General features: G+C 25.8%; 3 protein-coding genes across 6 annotated transcripts in view; 2 read left to right on the forward strand and 1 right to left on the reverse strand.

Moving 5' to 3' along the window:
• Nucleotides 1-9,949, forward strand: part of LOC100867990 (RNA-binding protein fusilli-like) — a 37,383-nt gene extending 27,434 nt beyond the window's left edge. Inside the window, exon 13 of the transcript XR_015290725.1 lies at nt 9,523-9,949. The gene's annotated coding sequence lies outside the window, so the exon portion shown is untranslated. The remainder of the gene's footprint in view (nt 1-9,522) is intronic.
• Nucleotides 956-17,269, reverse strand: bark (C-type lectin domain-containing protein bark beetle). Of its 2 annotated transcripts, XM_086903282.1 has the most exons (28): nt 17,116-17,269; nt 15,691-16,874; nt 12,745-12,914; nt 12,462-12,655; nt 12,217-12,391; nt 11,973-12,142; nt 11,669-11,907; nt 11,334-11,583; nt 10,702-11,087; nt 9,930-10,582; nt 9,391-9,847; nt 8,930-9,320; nt 8,431-8,858; nt 8,101-8,346; nt 7,074-8,014; nt 6,517-6,977; nt 6,193-6,389; nt 5,722-6,120; nt 5,353-5,630; nt 5,021-5,274; nt 4,743-4,954; nt 4,304-4,659; nt 4,099-4,224; nt 3,712-3,970; nt 3,424-3,625; nt 3,107-3,354; nt 2,853-3,033; nt 956-2,780 (listed from the first exon to the last, which is right to left on the reverse strand). In XM_086903282.1, exons 2-28 carry the CDS (start codon nt 16,000-16,002, stop codon nt 2,245-2,247), a joined length of 8,721 nt encoding a protein of 2,906 aa, XP_086759408.1. In that variant the 5' UTR covers nt 16,003-16,874; nt 17,116-17,269; the 3' UTR covers nt 956-2,244. The 2 variants fall into 2 exon arrangements, with proteins under 2 accessions (XP_086759408.1, XP_012350386.3); XM_012494932.3 differs by having other exon boundaries at nt 956-3,033.
• Nucleotides 17,135-22,580, forward strand: Zw10 (Zeste-white 10 kinetochore protein). Of its 3 annotated transcripts, none has more exons than XM_012490277.3 (10): nt 17,135-17,323; nt 19,404-19,606; nt 19,692-20,496; nt 20,573-20,721; nt 20,790-20,890; nt 20,958-21,133; nt 21,219-21,425; nt 21,506-21,643; nt 21,708-21,841; nt 22,065-22,580. In XM_012490277.3, exons 2-10 carry the CDS (start codon nt 19,490-19,492, stop codon nt 22,278-22,280), a joined length of 2,043 nt encoding a protein of 680 aa, XP_012345731.2. In that variant the 5' UTR covers nt 17,135-17,323; nt 19,404-19,489; the 3' UTR covers nt 22,281-22,580. The 3 variants fall into 3 exon arrangements, with proteins under 3 accessions (XP_012345731.2, XP_003689611.2, XP_086759413.1); XM_003689563.4 differs by lacking the exon at nt 17,135-17,323 and adding an exon at nt 18,883-19,144; XM_086903287.1 differs by lacking the exon at nt 17,135-17,323 and adding an exon at nt 18,883-19,144 and having other exon boundaries at nt 22,114-22,580.
• The last annotated feature ends 60 nt before the right edge of the window (nt 22,581-22,640 follow it).

Genomic DNA, 22,640 nt, shown 5'->3' on the forward strand with positions numbered 1-22,640 from the left:
TTTCTCATATTAAAAAATATAAGGTAAAGTACTATTATTGTTATTTTTGTTAAATTAATTGCTTCGAATTTAATTATAATTCCGGAATAAAGTTTCAATATTAATTATTTAAATGATTTACCTTCAATTTTTTTTATGAAATAAATATACTTCTTTAATAATAAATTGAAAAATTTAGAAATATTATTTTGTAGTTTTTCACAAAAAAGAATAGTAAATCATCAAATTGATCAATTTGATTTTATGAGTATAGTTCCTGATTATTAAGATATTTTCTGGTATTAAATCTGCAAAAAATTTTTTGTTTTAAATTATACTTTTCATTTTCTAATATGAAAAAAAAATTGAAGCAAAATATTTAAATAATTTGTGTACTATTAATATAATAATATAATTTGTGTAAATTTAATAGAAAATACTTCATAGAAATTTTTATCTATTCGATCTCGGCAAGATTCTCCTATCACTTTTAGTATATTAGAAAATTGTATATACATTTATATGCCTATCTTATAACAAGGTTCAGCATATTTAAATGAAAAAAGTTGCATCTAAAAGATGCAGAGCAAACAAAGCCGTTTTTTTGTTTATATGTGCACCATAATCTTAAGTACATAAAAAATTTTATAAAAAAATAAAAAAAAATGTAAGATGCTTTTGTCTTATTATAAACATGGGTGATCTTTTGTTGCCGATTGATCGTTTTTGCGATTTAAAAAAACGGCTACGACGAATAGTAATCTGATCCTGATATTTAATAATGTTATTAACGATATTAATATTAATATATTCAATATTGTTTTAAAATAGTCTTCCATAATTTATTCGTCAATCCTTTCATTATATCATGTAATATATTGTATACACATTTCAAAATATCTATTTAATTATAACATATATAAAAAAAATAAAATTGTCTTTCTTTAATTTCGCCACGATAAAATAACAATAAAAATTTTAATTAAATTGTTTATTAGTTTTGCCAATTTTTAATGTATAAATATTAAGTTATATATAATTTAATATTTAATAAAATTATATATAATAATATTCAAATATAAAATACATAATTATGCTCTAAAAATATATAAAAAATACTTTGCACAAAAAAAATTAACGCTTATTCTTATTTGTTGAAATATTTTTTGATTTTTCTTTGGAAGAATGTTTTATTATAATAGATCATTGTTTATTGAATTACTGTTGCTTGATAAATTGTATGCAAAATGTAAATTTGTGAATCTTTATTACAATAACAATATAAAAAAATATGAAAAAAATATTTTAAGTCAATTCATTAAAAGACATTCTTTGATATTTATATTTATACATGTACATATAAATACATATATTGCATTGCCAAATAAGGCACTATCATTATAATGAACTTAAATGTATGGACGGATAATCTGTTAATATGCTTATAAAATTTTTACGAAAACGCTTGGTAAGATCATCTATTAAAAAAAAAATTATATCTATTAAATAATTCACATGCTGAATCAAATATTGTATATGTGTATATATAATGTATAATTGTATATAATGAGAACAAGTGCATTCTAATAAGATTAAAATGCAATTTATGCTCAGCTAGAACTATTTATCACAACGTTAACACGCAAGTTTATTTCTCATCGTGTTAGTATAATAATGTATACTGTTTTACATGTTTGGCAGTGTAATACCATGTATTTGTAACATATTTTTTTATTCTTATATCGTGTTTTTTTATTTGTTAGATTTTAATTATTTAATTATTTAGCAATTCCTAAGAATTATGCAAATTATTTTAGATATATGTTTCATAATTTTAGATAAAATTTCATAAAATTTAATTCTTTAAATTATCTTAATTTATTTATTAAGATTATATGCTTTTTATATAAAATATATAATAATCTTTATAATTCTTCAAATTCGAAATCTATTAATATCTATTAAATTAAGAACCAACCGAATATCGAGATCTCGACTTCAAACTACAAAAAGATGATAAATATAAAATATTTTGTTCAATAATATTTTATTTTATCTTCTTCTTGAGTTCCAGTAACTTAAATATTAAATTCGGTGGGCTAAACAATAATAATTGAATCGAAATTTTCTCCATATAAAAATCCTTTCATCATGAGCTATAATATATAATATAAAACTTATAATTTAACATTAACTTATCTCTGGCAGTTTTTCTTTTTACATTTATAAAAAATAATTGAAACTATTTTATTTTTTATCAACAATTTACATTGCTGTTTCCAAAGGCTGACTTTTGCTTCGCGCTCCAACTGAAAGCTGTGTCAATTCTGTTGGCTCATTTGCCAAAAATACATCCAAATTAGTCTCTAACAAAGCTTCACTTTTTGAACGTAAAGGTTTTTCTTCTCCAGTATCCAAATTAGTTTCTAATAATGCCTCACTCCTAGGTCTATCTTCATGATAATGATAAGGATGAGGTGGTATTGGAGGATTAAAGTTTGGAGCATATTCTGGAACAGGCTCTGATGCTTGACTTGGAGTTAATGTTGCATTATCATAACTGCGTTTTGAATCATAGTCCATTGGACTGTAAGATACTGATGTTTCAATGTCACGTTTCAGTTCACTAATTGAATCAGTCAAGGCAAGGCTGGAATTTAATGGAAGAGTAGAAGTATTAAGATAAGAACTTTCGTTAGTAGCATCAATAGCTGCCGTTTCGTCAGTGGTAGTTTCTGCAGCAGATTCTATAGGCCACACATTGGTGCTCCTTGAAGTAAATGTGGAATGATTTCTAAAACCTTCATTACGATAAGTTAAATCAAATACTGGATTGTCTCCGCTTTGTGAGGCGCCATATTTTTGAGTATTACTTTTGAAGTCACTTGTACTTGGAGAATATCTTAGATTGTGTGCTTCGTATACATCATAGCTTTGATTGTCTTCCATAGAAGAATTTAATTGAGATTTATCCATTGAATCTATGCTTCCGCCATTTAACATTCTTCTATAATCTAATGACTTTGAATTTAAAGTGTCTGTAGAGTGTTTTGTCTAAAAATATTTTGATAATAATTACATTATGTTAATATTATTATAGAAAAGTTGAAATAAAAAATATATTTACTGCAATAGGTTTGCGTCGGTATGCAAGTTCACTAAATCCAGATGTAGAGCCAACTGATCGTAAAGAATGTAAAGATTGTCTGATTGAATTTCGTCTTTCTAATCTTTCGAGATTTCTTCTTTTTGATTTAGATATCCAAAGTGCAATAGCTGCTGTTAATAATATTAAAGCTATGCCAGCTGATCCTAATACAGCCACTGCAATTATATCCTTTCTCCAGGATAATGGATCAATATTTACTCTAGGATCTGTAATGAAAAATATATCTTTTAATATATTTTCTTAGAATAATAATAGATAATATATAATTAACATACCAATTTCACAAATGAAAGGACTCAGTTGATTACAGTAATCAATCTCAATACTTTGATAAGTGAAAGTTGTGCATTGATCTACTCGATCTAATTGTTGTACCCAAGCACGATCAGAATAATCATATCGAATTTGTTGTTTTCGCAAAAATTGCCAAAGTTCCAAATAATTACCCATAATGAATGGCATAGATGCGTTCACAGACTAAGAATGTAAGAACATATTTATAATAAATTAATCTATAAATTAGATAATTAAATATATTAAGAGTTGAATAATTGATGACTTACTCTACAGAATTCTCGAGCACTAAAGAAATCCATAGGGGCACCAATATATATATAGCATGTATCGCCTACCAAATCCCATGCTGGTGGACATTTACCATTTAAAACGGATTCATTGTTCATGTGAAAAGGTTGATAGTCAACTTGTAATAATTCTGGAGAATCTCCTCTATCTTTAATTCTACCAGCTACAGCTAGTGTTTCATTATATCCCCACCAATTATGTCGTGCATCTATATGAGATCTCCACATTTCTAGCTGCCTGTGTAATTAAAAATTATATTATAATTTTAATATTCGATATATTATATTGAGTTAGAAAATATAAATATACATATAAATAACGTTAATGTATAAAATATAACAATATTAATATCTAAAATTACATACTGTGATCTATTTGTTGTAAGCATTTCATAATCATTATCTGGATTGAAGAAAACATTATCTACATATTGCTGGCCAGGAGTTCCAGCAACTACTGTACTGCGACCATTAGAGTCCATTGCATAATTTCTAAAATCATTTTTTATAGAATTTATAAATAAAATTCATTACGTTGAATAAAAAATAAAAGAATGAAGAAAATGCATACTTATAAAAACCATTGTGAGATGTGCTTTGATAAATAGGTAAGCGAACTCCATCAAATCCGGAAATTTCCAAAAGATGTGCACCAAGATTGGCATGCAAATAATTAAGAGTCATGTTGCTAACTACTTGTTTCAAAATAATATTATTATCATAAGGAGCATTATTCTTTGTAAAATAATTCCTAAATATGGTAACTTCTTGATAAGGACTGCTTTGACGACCTTCTACATATAAAGCAGGCTTATTAAAATTTTCTGCAAAAACATTATTATAGATCCATCCTTCTAAAGAAGTCGCCGAGCCTCTAGAATCAGCTCGAATTGAAAGACCGCCTTGATTTTGTCGAACAGCATTGTTCTAGAATGAAAATAAATACAATATAATTAAGAAAAAATAAAAAATGTTATTAAAAATATTGTAATAAATATAGAAATATTTACTCTGAAGAATAAAGATTGTGTATTTTGCACATCTAACCATACAGCTGATTTGCAAGTTGAAAAATTACCATATAGTTTCTCACAATTATTCGTAAATTGATTATATTCAAGAGTCATTATAGCATTTACTTCACCAGCGCTAGCATATTTAATTGCTCCTTCACGGCAGTTAGATATCACAGAATAAGAAATATTATGTTGTACATCACGATCTAAACGTGAAGAAAAAAATATTATATTAATATTCTGTATTCCAGTCATATATTAAGTTTACTTACTGAATCCAATAGCAGAGATTGGTAAAGTAACTACTTCTGCTATAAATCCATGTACATTACTTGCACCATTAGCAAATAATCTTATACTAAGACTTGGTCCCTGAGTTCTAAATAATTTTTTCTCATTAATACTATTAGCTTCCAAGTGACCTATACTTTTAGCACTAATATTGTAAATATCTCCATCATATAAAGTAATTGTATCTGTTCGGCCAGGTTTTGCAGTAGAGTTAAATAAATTAAATTGCAAAAGCCTAAAAAATACATATTAAATTTTTTAAATAGTTAAATATATAAAAAATTAATGAGATTTATATGAAGAAAATACAAACCTAAATCCAAAAGGTTTTGCTCTATAAGCACTGCGGAAAATTTTAACACAATTCACAGGATGATTGTCATATTTGTAATAAACTATAACTCGTTCTTCCAGAATAATTTCCTTAGTAGTATCGCAAATATCGATCATACTGAATAAATGATAAGGAATACTAAGATCTTTAATTGGCGTAAAGGAACTTTCATCTGCCTCACGGCCTTCTCCCGTTATCGAGAGTATATTCACGCCATTTCCAAGCACATTATTAATAGTATTGAATAATAATTCGATCTACATTAACAAATATTAAGTAAATTAATAATAGTATACACATTCATTTATATAAAAAGATTTAAAAAACAAAAAAAAATCTAATACAAACCGTGTGAGTTGGTGATATTACATTAATTCCATGATAAGCGCTGTGAGTAATATTAACGTGCGTTATTATTGGAGATTTCATGATTGTTTGCAAAGCAGCTGATTTTTCAAAATGCAAAATACCAGCACCGGTAATATTAATATATTTTAAGATCGATTCAACACGTCTTACAGTTTCGTGAGTTACAACATCGTGAATACGATGTTCATATAAATGATGTTCAAATTCACTATTGGCAATTCGTATTCCACCCCAATAATCGTGTATATCATCTAGATTCCGTTTTCCACAACTTATGAAAACGAATTGACTATCCCATGGACATTCATGTCGATGTCCATATAATTCACCGTTTAATCTAATTTGACAGTCTTCTAATTTTTCTTCTTTTCCAGTACACTAAAATAAAATATCTATTACGTTTAGAAAATGAAGAAGCATAAATTTAAAATATTTAAAATTTCTATATACCTGCAGTGGTTCTGGCCAAGACCAAACGCGTATTAAAGAACCAGGATGAAGCTCATATCTACGATCATAGGACACATAAACATTAAGTACATCGTAGCCTAATTGTCGACAGGCAACTTGTGCATTTCTTTCAGTAAATCTAGTGTCACATAAAGGTATCCACTGTAACGTTGTTTTATTAAAAAATTCCAAGAATCCTGTAAGAACATTTAATATTTATTTATATTTTAATAGAATATTAATATTTATATATGTGTCAATATATAGTAATATATTTATATATTATTATATGCAATAATATTATAGTGTTATATTTAAAATTACCTTCATTATATAAGGAAGAACATCGTCCATTTTTACAAAGACGAATAGTTTCCTCGGACAAAGAAATGATTTTTCCATTTCTTTTTAATTTTCCGTTCATTTTATTAACATTTTCACGTTCCATTGGTTTCATTATGATTTCATGATTAGGTGCGCCTACAGCTTTTAATGTACCAAGAACAAGAATTCCAATATTAGGAGCGAATTCCATAACAACATCTGGATAAATGTGTAATGTAGCTTCTGGCATAATTGTGATGTCTGATTTTACAATATAAGGCTTATCTCTAGCATGAATAGATAAATTTTCTATTATTCGTCCACCTAAATTATCTAAGTCTATTTCTTTTACAATCTGCCTGGATGCAGATATTGAAGAGTCAAAAGTATCACTGATTAAGAAAGGTCGATAATTGGCAACTGCATGATCATTCCAATCATCAAAATCGAAAATACTTTGTCTACAAATAAATAATAATAGAAAACATTTTAAATAAATGTATATATTACATATAAATATTTATTTTATATGTATATTTCATGAAATAATTAATTACCTTATTTTAGTATCATTAGCTGTTCCCCACCAATTCTCTGTCACATCGACTTCATTATTAATTTTAGCTGTTCTAATGCCAGCCAATAATTCATAGTCTAAAGAATTTTCACCAAATAAATTTCTATTTATTTGCACTTTTTGTATACCATGAAAACCAACAACATAACTAGGACTATTGTCTGTTCGATGTGCGCCCATATCAACTAAATCGTAACTATTTCGTTTAATTTCATTCTCAAAAAAACGTGCATCGACATTTCCTAAAATTTCTGATTGACTGTTTGCCTTGAATTCCACCATATATATCCCAGTATTATTTTCAATATAATTGTAATTAATTTTCATTTTTTTCTCCATTCCTTGAATAGAGATTAAACCAGTTTTGCATCGATTTCCCTCAAATCGATTATAAGAAATATTTAAAGTAGCATAGTGTCCATCAATTATAAAGCCAAATTGCTCGTTGTTTCGCCAAGTATTATTATCGAAGTATAACGTGTGCGTGAAATTTTCATTGTATTGCCACACATCAGGTAAAAGTATTTCAAATCCTCCTCTTTTGTTTCTTTCAATTGTACTATCTTGCATTATCCAATGGAAGAGATTATTCGAATATCTTGCATCACGACTGAACTGATATATTCCTTTACCATTGTCCGTAATTAAACTACCATTAATATGAATTGCAATTTCAGATATGTTATTTTGGAAAATATTCCAATGGGGTGAATATATATAAATAGCTTCCTCTTGATTATGAGAAATTTCACAAGCAACTAATTGTATGGTTTCATTTGCTTTTCGAAGAAAATGATCGCCAATTTCATCTAAATATCGATTGTAAAATGATGCAATTATACCTTTCTTGTTATTCTTTATTTTAGATTTAGTTATTAACAATGTTGGAATAGGACCTTTTACAATTTTGTTTCGTATATCCTGCAAATTATAAATTTTTAATATATTTATTTTACTATATTGGATTATATTTATATTATTAAATATTTGATATGTTAGTTTTATACTTGTATCGGAGCTTGAAGAGACGTAATAACAAAAACAGCTCCTCCAAGTGCATTTATGCCACTATCATATTCTAGAATTACAGCAAAAGAAGTTGATGTTACAGGAAATACTGACAAATCGCGTTTTAAGTTCCAAGTTTCATGATTACGATCAATATATTGTGAATCATGTAAAATAATTTGTTCTGTACTGCGATTTTCAATAGGATTTAAAAGTTGAATACCAATAATGTATCCCGGTGTACACTATAAATAAAATAAAAAAATAATATTATTTCTTTCAAAATAGAAAAAAATATCGATAGATAAACTTTTAATAAATAAACTTACTTTAATAACAATACGATTTTGAATAGAATCACCAGTAATTTTAGTTGTTATTATATATTTAGTTTCTTCATTAGCCAGCTCAATATCCTGTACATGATAAGGTATAACTATTGGATTATATGATAAATCAACTAAATCTGGTACACGCAAAAACCATCCTGCGAATTCTCTTTGTTGAACTGCAGAAAGGGCAGGATTATGTCTTATTCCTGCAACTTTATTGTTTTCAATTCGAGAATTAATAATTTCCATTCCTAATTGTTTGAAACTGATTCCACTGCCTCCATTTCGTGAAAAATCGCTGTTTCTGACAGTATTTACAGCATCCGCTGAATATATATCTGAATATAAAATTCCTAAACCATCTTGTAGATTATCAATTATTCGAACATTATCTAATGAATGTCTTGAAAAATCGATTTGAAGAGCTAAAAATCAATCATTTTTTATACTTTATAACATAAAAATTGTTAGATACAATAATAATACAAAATATTACCTGGCTTGAAAGAATTAGTGGTATAGTCGAGCAAGCCTGCTTTTTCTATTGTTACAAATTGGAGATCACTTCTCAAAGCTAAGGGTCCCAATCGTAAACCTGCCCATGCCGCTTCTGAACATCTAACACCTACATCATTCTCGTGAGTACAAGAATTTTCAAAATTCTGTTCTGTTTCCGCTTTACATTTTGATATATCATTATCATCCTCGGTACATCTAACATTACTTAGGATAATGTCTTCATTGATACCAGCATTTGGAATTTGAGAACGTTCCATAAACCAATTATCAGGATCTAAAGTGAGACCTAATTGATGACAAATAAGTGCTGCATCTCGAATTGTCCAACCATAATTACAAACTGTTCCCCATTTTTCACCTATTTTTACCTATAGGATATAAATTAGAATTTATTCTACAAAAATCAATATCTGATAATTTTAAATAAATAAATTTTACTTGTAATCTTCCTTCAAGATTTGTTTTTCCTCCAAGAAGCCTCACAGATGCAAATTCCATTTCATTTATTTCATTAAATTCTTCGTTCACAAAAGTTTCGTTAACTGAATCCATAATTATTTCTTCTTTCAGTGTAAATAAAATATCACTTGGTCGTTTTCCATGGGCATCTAATGATCCAGCAACCATCATTCCTACAGCTGGTGGAAAACGTAAAGTGACACCAGGGTGAAGAATCAATTTTCCACCTGGTCGTACATTGATATCTCGTTCGACAATGTATTCACCAGAATATAATGACTCAAGACCATCAACTTCACCACCAACTAAATTTGTACCAGGCGTCAAAAATCGTGGTACAAATGTTGGGTTTGAAATAATTGTATTGGCTCCCGGATTACTACTATGTAGTAAGTACGGCAAATATTCAATTTTAGCAAGATTGTATCTGTCTTTTCTGAAATGGAATAGCATATTAAAAACCTAGCTTATTAAAACTAAGTTTTTATAAATGAATAGAAAAAAAATATAATATAAACCTATGAAACAATCTTTCAAATATTTTGTTCTCTTCAGCAAATCCAAGCCAATTATAAGTACAATTAATAATTTTACTTTGATCCTCTAAATGCGAGCCAATTTCATATCGTGATTCAGGATTATGTAAAATATTACGAAAAATTTCGACATTGCTTGATGAAACAACAACTGCAGCCGCAACTCTAGAACGCGGAATTAATCTCGATCTTATAGTATTGCCAATATCAAATAGTTCTCGAACACGATTATCTCGCAAAAAATTTCTAGTAAATAATAATTTTTGTACATCACTATAGGGTGAAAGTCCAATATTGACTACAAAAGCACCACGATTATTATAAAATTCATTATATCTAACAACGATATCCGTAGGTAGAATATTAAATTCTTCATAAAGTGGATTTTTGATCAATATACAACCATTAGATTGTTCTCTAAAGTGATTATATTCTATTGTTGCTTTTAAATTGAGAACAGGAAGCAGTTTGATTCCAAATTTTGCATTTTGTACGAAAGAATTGTGACCAATTTGAAGTCTCAATAATCCTTGATTGTGTCTCCAAGTAGATTCCACTTGCACTGCAATCTCAGCGCTACTATTGAACCAATTACCCGTCACATTCACATACGAATTACCAGTTGCATTTCCAACCTGTAGATAATATGAATATTAATACTAACTATGAATATTTGTTTTTGATATTATTTAATGATATATTAAGTATATACAAAATTTATATATATATCTTTTATAATATAACATATACTTACTAGAATGCCAATATCTTTGTTTCGAAATATTTGTGAATATTCTACTATAGTGGTTTGATTAAAATAGAGATATTCTGTTGTTAAACTATCATTTAACCATACTGCAAAACCGTAACCTTGATTGGAGGAAATACTTGTCCGAGATATATTACGATTTCCTCCTGTGAGTGTAATGTTCACACCATCCCCTATATTAAAAGATATACGACTACTTGTAATATTCACATCCGCGGCACCACCCAATACATGTACACCAGCTAAATGTTTATTGCTAGATATAGAAGTTTCATGGATATGTAGGGCTGATCGTAATTTTTCTACTGCAATTCCTCTTCCATTATTACCAGCTATAATACTTCCAGTCACATTAAGATCGCAGATTTTTTCTGGAATAAAATAAATGTGTTAATTTTTATAATTATTCTAAACAATTATAATACAAATATTTCTTTAAATCATAATTATAAAAACTCATTATTATTATGTTTAAAATTTTCTTAGCAATTTACAAAAATTCAAAAATCTTTATATAATTAAATATTTTATTTTATTTTATTTGAAAATTCTACTAAAATTTAATTATTTCGTGATAATTAAATTTATTGAAATTTTTTAATTCTTTGAAAACTTACTGTAGCCTGAAGATAGACGAACGAAAACAATCGTGTTTGTGCGTGGTTCAGCAATAAATTTTATATATAAATTCTGTCTAGTTGTCGTGACACTTTGAGGCAATGTACCATTTTTCACTTTTATTCTGGCTAACAACTTTTCTGTTTCACTTATGCCATCATAAATTTCCATCATAGCGCTATTATTTCTATCAGTTTTCATTTGCAAAAAATGCATAGTCAACACGTGTCCTGGTCTCGTAAAGATATGCTAATAAAATTAAATTATATTATAAATATTACATTTTTACATATTTTCAATAATTATTTATAAAATAATTTATAAATTTATTTACTTGTGGGCAATGTTTTATATTAGGCGCATATTTGCTTTGTTCCATAGATATTATAACAGGAAAAGTTTGACTAGCCGTAGTTGGAAATGTACATAAATCGAACACTTCTGTACGGTCCAATCTTTCATCAGGTCGTTCATCAAAATTAACGTATTTAATTCCATCAGCACCATTATCCAATATATTACAATCATTAATACATGTCATTCCAGATGAACTGTTCACATAAATTCCATATCCTATAATTTAAGGATGAAATAATATTTAATACAATTAATTAATATGATACTAAATTTAAAATTACCTCTATTGTTTTGAACAGTACAATTGTTAATTATGACAGGAGCATCGGGTTTAGTAACATTAATGCCTGTAAAGGCACCATGAAGAACTGAAATCGATTCCATTTGCGGTGGAACACCTTCGACATCGATCGCGGAAGTAACATTGTATTCTCGACCTGTTCCTGCATATCTTTTAAATAAAAATAATGTTACCAAAAATAAATTCGTTAAATTTCCGAAACTATTTTATATAGAAATGCTTACTCAATTACAACATTTCGTAAAATTGACTTTGATCTTCGTATATAAAGCGTATTCTCTTGGATCAATGGTCGAGTATATAATGCTTCCTCAAAACGAATACCTCGCCAATGTTTTATCGCTTTCGTGGCTCCATCATGATGAGAAAGACAAGATATTCCCAAATCAGGATGATAATCTGAAATTTTACGATGTTGATATCTTCTTCATAAACATATATATATTTATAAATTCAGTTAAAACTTTACCACAAACACCACCACCAAGCTGCCTTTCGGGCCATTTCTCGCAATTCATTAAAGACATTTCTGTGCCTCGACAACCGGGTTGTTCGTAAAGTAATCGTGGTTTTGCAGGCCATTGTCGATCCAACCACGACCACCATCTTCCACCTTGGAAACCTAGCTGTCTGCATGCTGTTTCTAAATCAGCTCTGGTCCAACTGTACATTAATATATTAAGATATCAATATATGTATTAAGTATTTATATAAAATATTTATATTTACATAAATGAATGATGAATACTTACTTCCGAGAATTTGTGCATACAGCTCTCCAATCACCACGATGAAAAAGTTCCAGTCTACCTTCAAATGGAGTTGATCCATCGACTAATCGTATCGAAAGTGGTGATTCGACGGGATGAACTTGATTATTCGTTTCTGCTGCGGTTAATATAATTGGCGCTTGTGGTTCTCCCTTAAATCAGAAATTGACGATGTTATCTATATATATATTTGATATTTCTTTCTGTATTCGAAATAATAGATTCTAAATTTGATACTCAATGCTCGCTGTATATTTTTTGGAATCAATATTATCTAGTATTTCACAGCTTCTTAATATTCCAAATTCATTCTTCGATATTAATTTTTTGATTGATATTAAATATTAGACATCTGATTATTAATATTCAATATTAAATTATCAAATCACAAACAATTTCTTTCAATTTCAAATCATCTTTTTACTTTAGACAGGCCATTTATAAAGATACAAAATTCTAGGCTGGAAATAAATTTTTCTTCCTATTTCTTTTCTATTTTCTAAAAGAATTAATCACGAAGCTTTACGGTTGATCCATGATCAAGAATAATTTATATACGCGCATAAGGTGAAAGGAAGATCTCATTTGAGCCTCTCATTCCAAGCATAAGAGGATTAGTGAAGTCAAAGGTTAACAATTCAGGCCAAGAACTGCTGTTTGATCCGTGACCTAAGACGCACCGCATGACGGAGGCGATATAGCATAGAGCTGATTCACTCGTTCATGTTATTTTTTTTTACATTGTGTTTCGTATCATATTCTTTAATCAGCTTATTAGTTATCTTTTCGATAGCTTTCGCTAACTGGCCTCATGGAAACGTCATGATTAGAAATCCCTCGTTTAAATAGATTACTTGCATTTGTTTTCTCTAAGCGTTTACTCGCTAGAGGCTTCCCTTGCTACAACATCGTTAAACAATTCTACTTTTAAGCCTTTAAATACCTATCAGGTATATGTCACGCGAGGGTATCATTAAAAATAACAGAAATTTCTTTATTTTCAGTCCATCCATTTATGGGCGAAAAAACATAGAATTCTAATTTAAAATATAAATGGTCTTTTTTTTTATTTCACAGTGGCGATTAATTTATTTAAACAATGATGTAATTTATTTAAATAAAATTATTAGAAATGAAAAATTAGTTTTCTTAAAAAAACTTATAACTCATATTCATATATCTGTGCTAGAAAATATATCATAATATATTGATAGATAGAAAAACATTTTTAATTTATATAAGATATCTGAAAAATTTCAATATATCTATCTAACTCATTTTCGAAGCCTTATCTATATCCTTATCTCGCTGAAAAAACTGAAAAATCTAAAAAGAAGATAAGATATAAGATCAAGTTATAAACGAACCTTCCATTAGTTCCAATTCTCTTTATTTCAATAAGTATTTGTTTTCTGAAAATCGGAATATTAATGCCTATTCTGTGTATCAGCCTGTGTACTTACGTACGTAACAAATGGTACGATAGTACGATCCTACATTGTCGCTACGTGATGCGAATAAACTAACAATCAGCTTAACTCGCGTGTTTCTGGAATTTCCGGTCATTCAGCATCCTTTGAAAAAAAGACATTTTATCCCTCGAATCCCTTTCTTTCGCAACAGATTTAAAAGTATTATTTCGAGATTTCTTTGATTTTGTAACTTTAACTTTAATTTCGAATCTGTTTGGAAGAAAATGATGAAATTAGATATGTTAATTATTCTTTGTTTCTGGAATTCATGAAATTTTTTTCAGTCAATTCTTTCGGAAAAATCGAAATAGGCAAAGAATTCAAAACAAAGTGGAACTTAAGTAGCACGTAACGAGAAATGAAATAATTTTAGTATTCGAGTATTCGAGATTCAGGCAAATTCTTAATATTGGAAAGACAGATTTAAAGCATATATACTTTTAGGGAACTAATTCTATAGAATTAGTTCATTGTAGATAACGAAAGAATAATATGAAAAAATTAGTGTATTAAAAGACTTTTAAATATTTAATTATTAGAAATAATTAATAAATTCCTTATCCTATAATATAAAGTTACGTATATTATATTGTTATATTATTTAAAATATTTAATATCAATTGTAATACATTTAATTGCTAAATATAATATTAATTATTTATGAGAATTATTATGAGAATTACTTAATAAATATGAAATTAATATCGTAACTTATTAAATGATTAAAATTCTATAAACCATATTTTTTGGGAAGGTAAGCGTAATTTTTTATCATTTATCAGCACTATAGTAATATCGATTCTGAAAGATATTATATTTATTCAATAAAGAATAAAAATCATTGGATAAAAAAAAAATTATTAGATAATTAATTATATGAATAAGTTCGTGAAGAACTGTAAAAACTCTTTTTTGTGAATTATGGCGAAATCTAATTGAAAGTATAATCATAAAATTTTCTTGGAACTTGAATTATCACTATTCGTTATTTGTGGCATGTTCGTAGTAACACGTGTATAACCAGATGACTCAGATTCATTCAACGTAGCATGTTCATATATTCACATAAATGTTCATAATAATAATTCATGTTTTTATCATTAATCAATTCATTCTTTTGTAATGTTTGTAATTTTTTACTTCAAATTAAATGATTAAGTTTTCTACTTTTTTAACTATATTTATTAATTTATTGATTCAAATAATTGTAATTTATTTCAATAATATTTTATTTTTTTAAATAACTCATTTATAAATTTATTTTATTCTGTCAATAAGTTTTATTGTTTATTTATATTTTTATATTTTATTTTATCTATTTTTTAATATTAATATTTATTCTATTGTCTCATATTATATACACACACACATATATATATATATATATATATATATACACATACTATATATATTTCACAATAGTATAAATTCAATTTTATTATTTCTAAAGTATTACCTTTGCAGTTATGATACCACGAACCGTGATTCCGATCATGGGACCAAATCGGATCTCTACCCCTGATTCTATCACGAGTTCGCCCTCACGTTCCACGATCAAATCTTCTCGCACCAGATAAGGACTTTTTGATCTTTCCAATAATCGTTGGCCTTGAACAATGTAGCCACCGTGTAGTTCCGTGAGACCATCGTTGGAATTACTGATATTGATGAAAGTTGGTTCAGTGTAATAAATTGACGTTTGATCAAATCCTTCTTCTGACTGTCCATAAACAGTCAAAAAAATTAGTAAAAAACACAAAATACGCATTTTTTTCGACACTTTCAGATTTTTTTTTAATATAATAATTATTATTAAATAAACTTTAAAAAATCACTTGAACGATTCATCACTTTAAAAAATAAAATTCTTCGCACAATATTAATCACTAATTTTGTTATTGAGAATAATAACAGTTTTCGATTTTTTATATTGTTTTTTATTTCGTTTAAAAGCTTCATTAGATTTTGGTGACACTTGTTGCAACATTTTTGATAATTTTACATACACTGCTTTTTAAAAAATAGTGATATTTATTTAAAATATATAAAATAGTTCATCAAAAATATTAAGTACTTTGGTTGTTACGATTTTCCTTTTATAAATCTTCGTTATTTATTGTAATATTACAAATTATCGATAAACGATGATTCGATTTGTTAATGCGTAATCAAATTTATACTTTTACTAAATGTATCATTGCAACAATATATCGTTGATTATTATCAATATAGTTTTAATATTTATAGAGAAATAATAATATTTGCACATAAATTTTTAATTTTAGAAAATTTAAAAAATTTTTTTTTATTAATATTTTATTAATCACATTTAAATAACTTTTTAGTTATTTAGGATATTTTTACTATCATTTCATTGAAAATTTCTTTTGGTTAATTCAAATCACAAATTTTTTTCGACATACTTAGTTTAGATTTTATAAATCACGACCAAGATTGATTCTTTACGCGACAATACTGGAACTTTTACGTAAATGCAGAGCTATACTGTATTTTAAATTCGAGCGTTAACCTTTCTCTCGTTGTGCTTCTTCACGCGCGAGAGATCGCAGCTCGACTGTGGCGACTCGGTTACACCGCTGTTGTTAGTCTCCCGTCATGAAAGTCTTTACCAACCACAATCTGAAAGACGCCGTTTATTTTTATGCATCCTAATAATATGATAAGAAAATCTATTCACTATTTTTTATGTATTACAATTTATCAAGATTCCTCATTACATTGCAATGCAATAAATATTTGAAATTTATTACACTTAAAATTACAATCATTCAATAATATCAAAAGATTTTGTGTAATTATATGTAATTATATTAGTAAGGAATAAATAAATGTAAATTGCAATTTATAGCACGATAGTCACCTGGCGTCATATTGGGCGCGGTTTAACTGGTTTTCAATTCGTTATATTCTTGTAGTCTTTCCAATGGTCGCGTCTTACCTCGCGTCGTTCTCCAGGCTCACTACTGTTCCTACCATAAGGAACTATAGTATTGTTACTACTAACGTTGAAAGGTAAACGTGTCACGTGACATGGTTGAGTATAATACGTCACACAGGTTGTGAAACAGGTGAGTTCCTCTTGAAATTCAGAACCTCTCTTTATTTTAACTCTTTATAACTTTTGAAAGTTTTGAATTCATCATATTAATTACATTATTTTCTAAATTTTAAATTAAATAAAATTAGACATATTAAAATAAATTTATTTATTTAAAAATTTAATTTATTAAAAAAAAAATTACTTTATTAATCTAAATAATTAAAATACTAATTCATATATACGCATTTCAAATAATTATATTATTTATATTTATATAACTCTTATATATTATATAATATTGATTATAATGCTTTTTCAAACAATTTGTAAACTTCGTAAAATATTTCAAAAATAAAATATAATTATTAAATATTTTAAAATTTTACTTAAATTAAAGCAATTTATGTTTTAAACGCGTTTTATATTAATATTAATAAACTTAATATTTTTAAAACATAAATAAAAAATAGATAGAAAAGAAAAGAAGATAAAATTGTTACTATTTCTTCAGAAAAATGGTTTTAAAAAATATAGTAATTGATAATAATAGCTCTATTTATTGATAATAAATATCGCTTAAACTAAGAATAAGAGCTTTTATATCTCATATGATATTCTCGTAATTTGAAAATCAATCATGAAAAAAATTAATATACTCTTTATAATTTAGAATTATATTCAATTTAAGTATTAATTTCAATTAGATATTAGATATTAATTATATATAATTAATTGTTGTTTACTTAGATAAAGAAAATAATAAAATTAATCAAATATTGAAACTTTTTTGAAGGCATAAATTTTGCAAAATATAAATAAATATAAGAAAAGGATAGAAATAAAAATTAAGGAATCAGCGCCATCTATATATATAGTGCTATAGATGAAATGAATATAAAGAGAGAACAAAATAGAATAAGAATTGATCAACAGAGTCATCTTTTGAATATTTTTAGAATACTTTTGATATTCGAAAAATGGCACTGATAATCAATTGCTACTTTATCAGCTTTTTAAGAATATCTTTAGCATTTAAAAATAGCTCTAATAATCAATTCTTATTCATCTCTATCCTTCTTCTATGTACTCTTTTTTTTTATATTTGTTTTCTATGGTACTTTAAAAATGACACTGATTTCTTAATTTTTATTCTTCTACCACTATTTATTTTATTTATATTTATTTTGTAAAATTTATGTGCCTTAGAAAATTTTATTAACATATTTTATTTATTTTTTTTTATTTTTTTTATGAAATTTTATTTTATAAAAACATTTTCATAAAATTATCGATTTTTTGTTTATGTTGCATTAATATTAATATTTATAATTATATATATATAAATAAATTTAAATATATAATATATAATATAATTTACATATAAAATTTAGATTATATATCTATAATAATAATTTTTATATTTTTATATGTAATTTATTTTATATATATAATATATATATAATAATATATATTTATAATATATATTTCTATATATATTTTTTTTATTTTTATTTACAAGCTGTATAACTGATACAACAATATGTCATTAGATGATAAGTGATAAATCTATTTTATATCTATATATTCTATAGTCTATGGTAATGCATTATCATCAGCTGCATTAATTTAACATATATAAATCAATGCAGTGCAAGTAATTCTATTTTTTTGCAATTTATGACTGTATAAATATTATATGACTGTATAATATTATACAAATTAGATAGTTATATTTAATATTAAGTTAATAGTGAAACAATTAGCTAATCTTTAATTTTAATAATCTAAATATTTGAAAAAAATTTTATCAATATGACATCATTTTTAACTGATGTATTAATTACAGCAGGTATGTATACAAAATGTAATATATAATATAATCAAATGTAATCATACTAATTATTTATAACATTACTAATATAATATTACTAATATGAAAAATATAAAATATAAAATTGATTACGAAAAATTTTAAATATATATATAAAAAAATATATCATTAATTTGTACATATTCTTAAATGAATAGTTATGATTTTTATTTACATTTCAAAAATAAAAAATATATGTTTTATAAAAAATTAAAATTTTTTTTGTTTTTTTTATTAGGAAAATTAGAGAAAGTTAATTTACATGAAAAGATATCAGAAATACAGAAAGAAATAACAAAATTAAAATATGATGTCAAAGATTTCATGGATGATAATTATGTTGAATTTACATCAAAACTTACAAGAGATCAGCATTTGGTATTAAAAGGAGAAAAATTACTTGAAGAAATGAATGCATTGCAAAAGAGAATAGATGATCATGTATGTTTAATAAAATATAATATTAAAAATATAAAATATAAATTATTAAAATATAAGTTATATCATGTTATATTATTTATTCTAGGTCAAAATAGAATTATCTGGTTCCACAAAAGAATTAAAAACTCTTTCTCAAGCATTAAAAGAATCAAATATTATGTTACAACTTTCTAATCAGCTTTTAAATTTACATGAATGTATTAAATCCATTAAAAATTATCAAGAAGAAAAACTATATGTGAAAGTAGCCAAAACATTATGTCACATGCAAACTATTTTGTACAATTCACAAACTGATTTATGTGATCTTGATATTTATACAGCGATTGAAGAAGAATATTTAAATCTTTATACATCTTTTTTATCTGATACATCGTCATTATTACATGAACGAATTTGTTGGACAGGTATTGATGATCAAAATGCAAAAGCTATTACATTAAATGTAAAAAATGAATTCGACGATATACAAGATTTAATTCAAAGTTTGCATCATATTGATAATCTCTCAAATCATTTACATAAATTCTCAATGACACTTATGGATTATATAATTAATCCAATCATTAATGATGATTGTTCTGTATATGTAATTGATGAGAAAGTTTTCACAGTTGAAATATTTAAAAAGAACAAATCATCTGGTTATAAAAGTGTATTATATAACTTGGAATTATTGTTTAAGTTTCTTCATCAGCATTTTCAATTTACAATTTATGATGATGAAACATTCCTGAAAAAAATACAACCTCATTTGCTTGAACAATTGTCAACTTCATTAAAGAATGATTGTATCTCACAAATTACACCAACATCAAGCGCTGATTTAAAAAACTTCACACCCATTGTCCAAGCAATTAATGATTTCCAATACTTCTTGGTCAAAATTGGTAGGAAATTTGTAAGTTTTTTTTTCATTTTTTTAAAATTAAATATAATTATAACAATCAATGTTCAATATTTTAGGCTTTATTACAAGTGATCAACTTTTTTTATCAGAATATACAAAGGATATTGATAAGCTGTTTGTAAAAAAAATTTGTCAAGATTTATTAGCAAAAGCACGAAATATTATGAAGAAAAATTTACATGATTCTATTATATATGAACCACAGGCAAGTTTATTTATATTACAATAAAATATGCAAATTTGATACAAATTTTTATTAATTTCAAATTTTAGGAACCACTTGAATTTCTAGAAGATACAGATGATTATAATGAGATAAAAGTTAATAAAAAAATTAATGACAATACTTTTCAGCTTCCAAAATGTCAAATAAGGTATCAAAATTATTTGAATATTTCTTAATAAAGTTAAAAAAAATTTATATCTCAAATTATATTTTAGTAAAAATGCAAAAGAAATATTAGATCTCGCAAGAAATATCTTGGACGAAGCTTGTTGTAGTTCGGATACGTGTGCGATACAGTTATTTTATACATGTAGAAACTTTTTTGAAATGTATGCAGGATTAGTACCAGAGCATCACCGAAAATTTTTAGAAACGATACCGCAGCAAGTTGGTAAGAAACAAATAATTTAATAGATAGAATATCTAAACAAAGAAAATATTTTTTTTTATTTTAATCATATGTATGTTTTATTTAGCCATGTTTCATAACAATTGCATGTATCTCGCACATCATCTTCTCACATTAGGATACGAATATAAAGATAAATTACCGAAATCCTTACAAAATCTTAATTTAACTTTTGCGGATCAAGTATTAGTATTAAGAGATGTTGGATCATCATGTTTTTTAGAACATATGAAATATCAACGAAATATTATTTTTGATATTCTTAAAGAATCTGGTTAGTATTGATTTATATATTTTAATATATTTTTTTAATATTTTTTTAATTAATAATTTAAATATTTTATTTTAAATAAGGTTTATCTGCATTGGGTCAAACTTCTGAATTGCATCCTAATACTGAACGTGCAATGAGACAATGTAATAGACAATTGGAATTATTGAAAACAGTTTGGTTAGACGTATTACCTGAGAATATTTATTGTAGAGCTGTAGGTCAGTTCATATTTTTTATTTTATATTTTTCAATATTTAATTAAGTGATAATTTCATATTTTAGGATGCATTATGAATTCAATGATCGAAGATTTAATAATCAGAGTACTATCTGTTGAAGACATTCCTGCTGATGTTGCAACTGAATTAATAACATTATTTAATTTAATTGTTAAGCGTGCACCACAAATATTTCCGGTAAGTTTACAAAAAAATATAATTTTTTTTATTAATTCTTTCTTAATTTCTTTTATTAAATAAAAACTTTCATTAATTTAATCCATATAAAAAATTACATTAAAATTAATTTAAAATTAAAACATTATTTTAATTTTACATACATAATGTCACAGAAAAATTCCTATAAAATTAAATTGGATAATACTTTTTGAAGATAATATTAAAAACATTATACTTTTAGGATCATCAAAAGATTTATCAATATGTTAAAAAATGGGAAAAATTTTTAGAATTAATTCAAATATTGGGTGCATCACTTAAAGAAATCGAAGTTAGATGGGATAGCGGTAAAGGACCACTAGCACGAGAATTTACAGCATCCCAAGTCAAACAATTAATTAGAGCGCTATTTCAAAATACTGAACGTAGATCGAATTTATTAGTTAATATAAAATAATATTAAATTCAAAAATGTATATACGAAATAAATGATTTGCATTTATTAGTTTTTATAACAAATTATCATTAATGTTAACAGTTAATATGAAAAAATAATATAATTAAATTCATTTTAAGTTATATTTGTTATTTGATTTATATATTATTATATTATTATATTATTATATTGTTAATGTTAATATCTTTTATTTTTAAGATTTTTAAATTTTTTTTTTGTATTTATATTGTAATACTTACGTTAATATCCTAAATATTACCGAAATTATTGACAGGATATAAAAATGTATAAAAATCATCATTTAAACATTTTTTTCATGTATTCATTAGAATACGAATTACTACCTATTAATTATATATA

Source organism: Apis florea, unplaced genomic scaffold, assembly GCF_048593485.1.
Source record: "Apis florea isolate Af1SG1 unplaced genomic scaffold, ASM4859348v1 contig_2291_pilon, whole genome shotgun sequence".
Classification (NCBI taxonomy): Eukaryota; Metazoa; Arthropoda; class Insecta; order Hymenoptera; family Apidae; genus Apis; species Apis florea.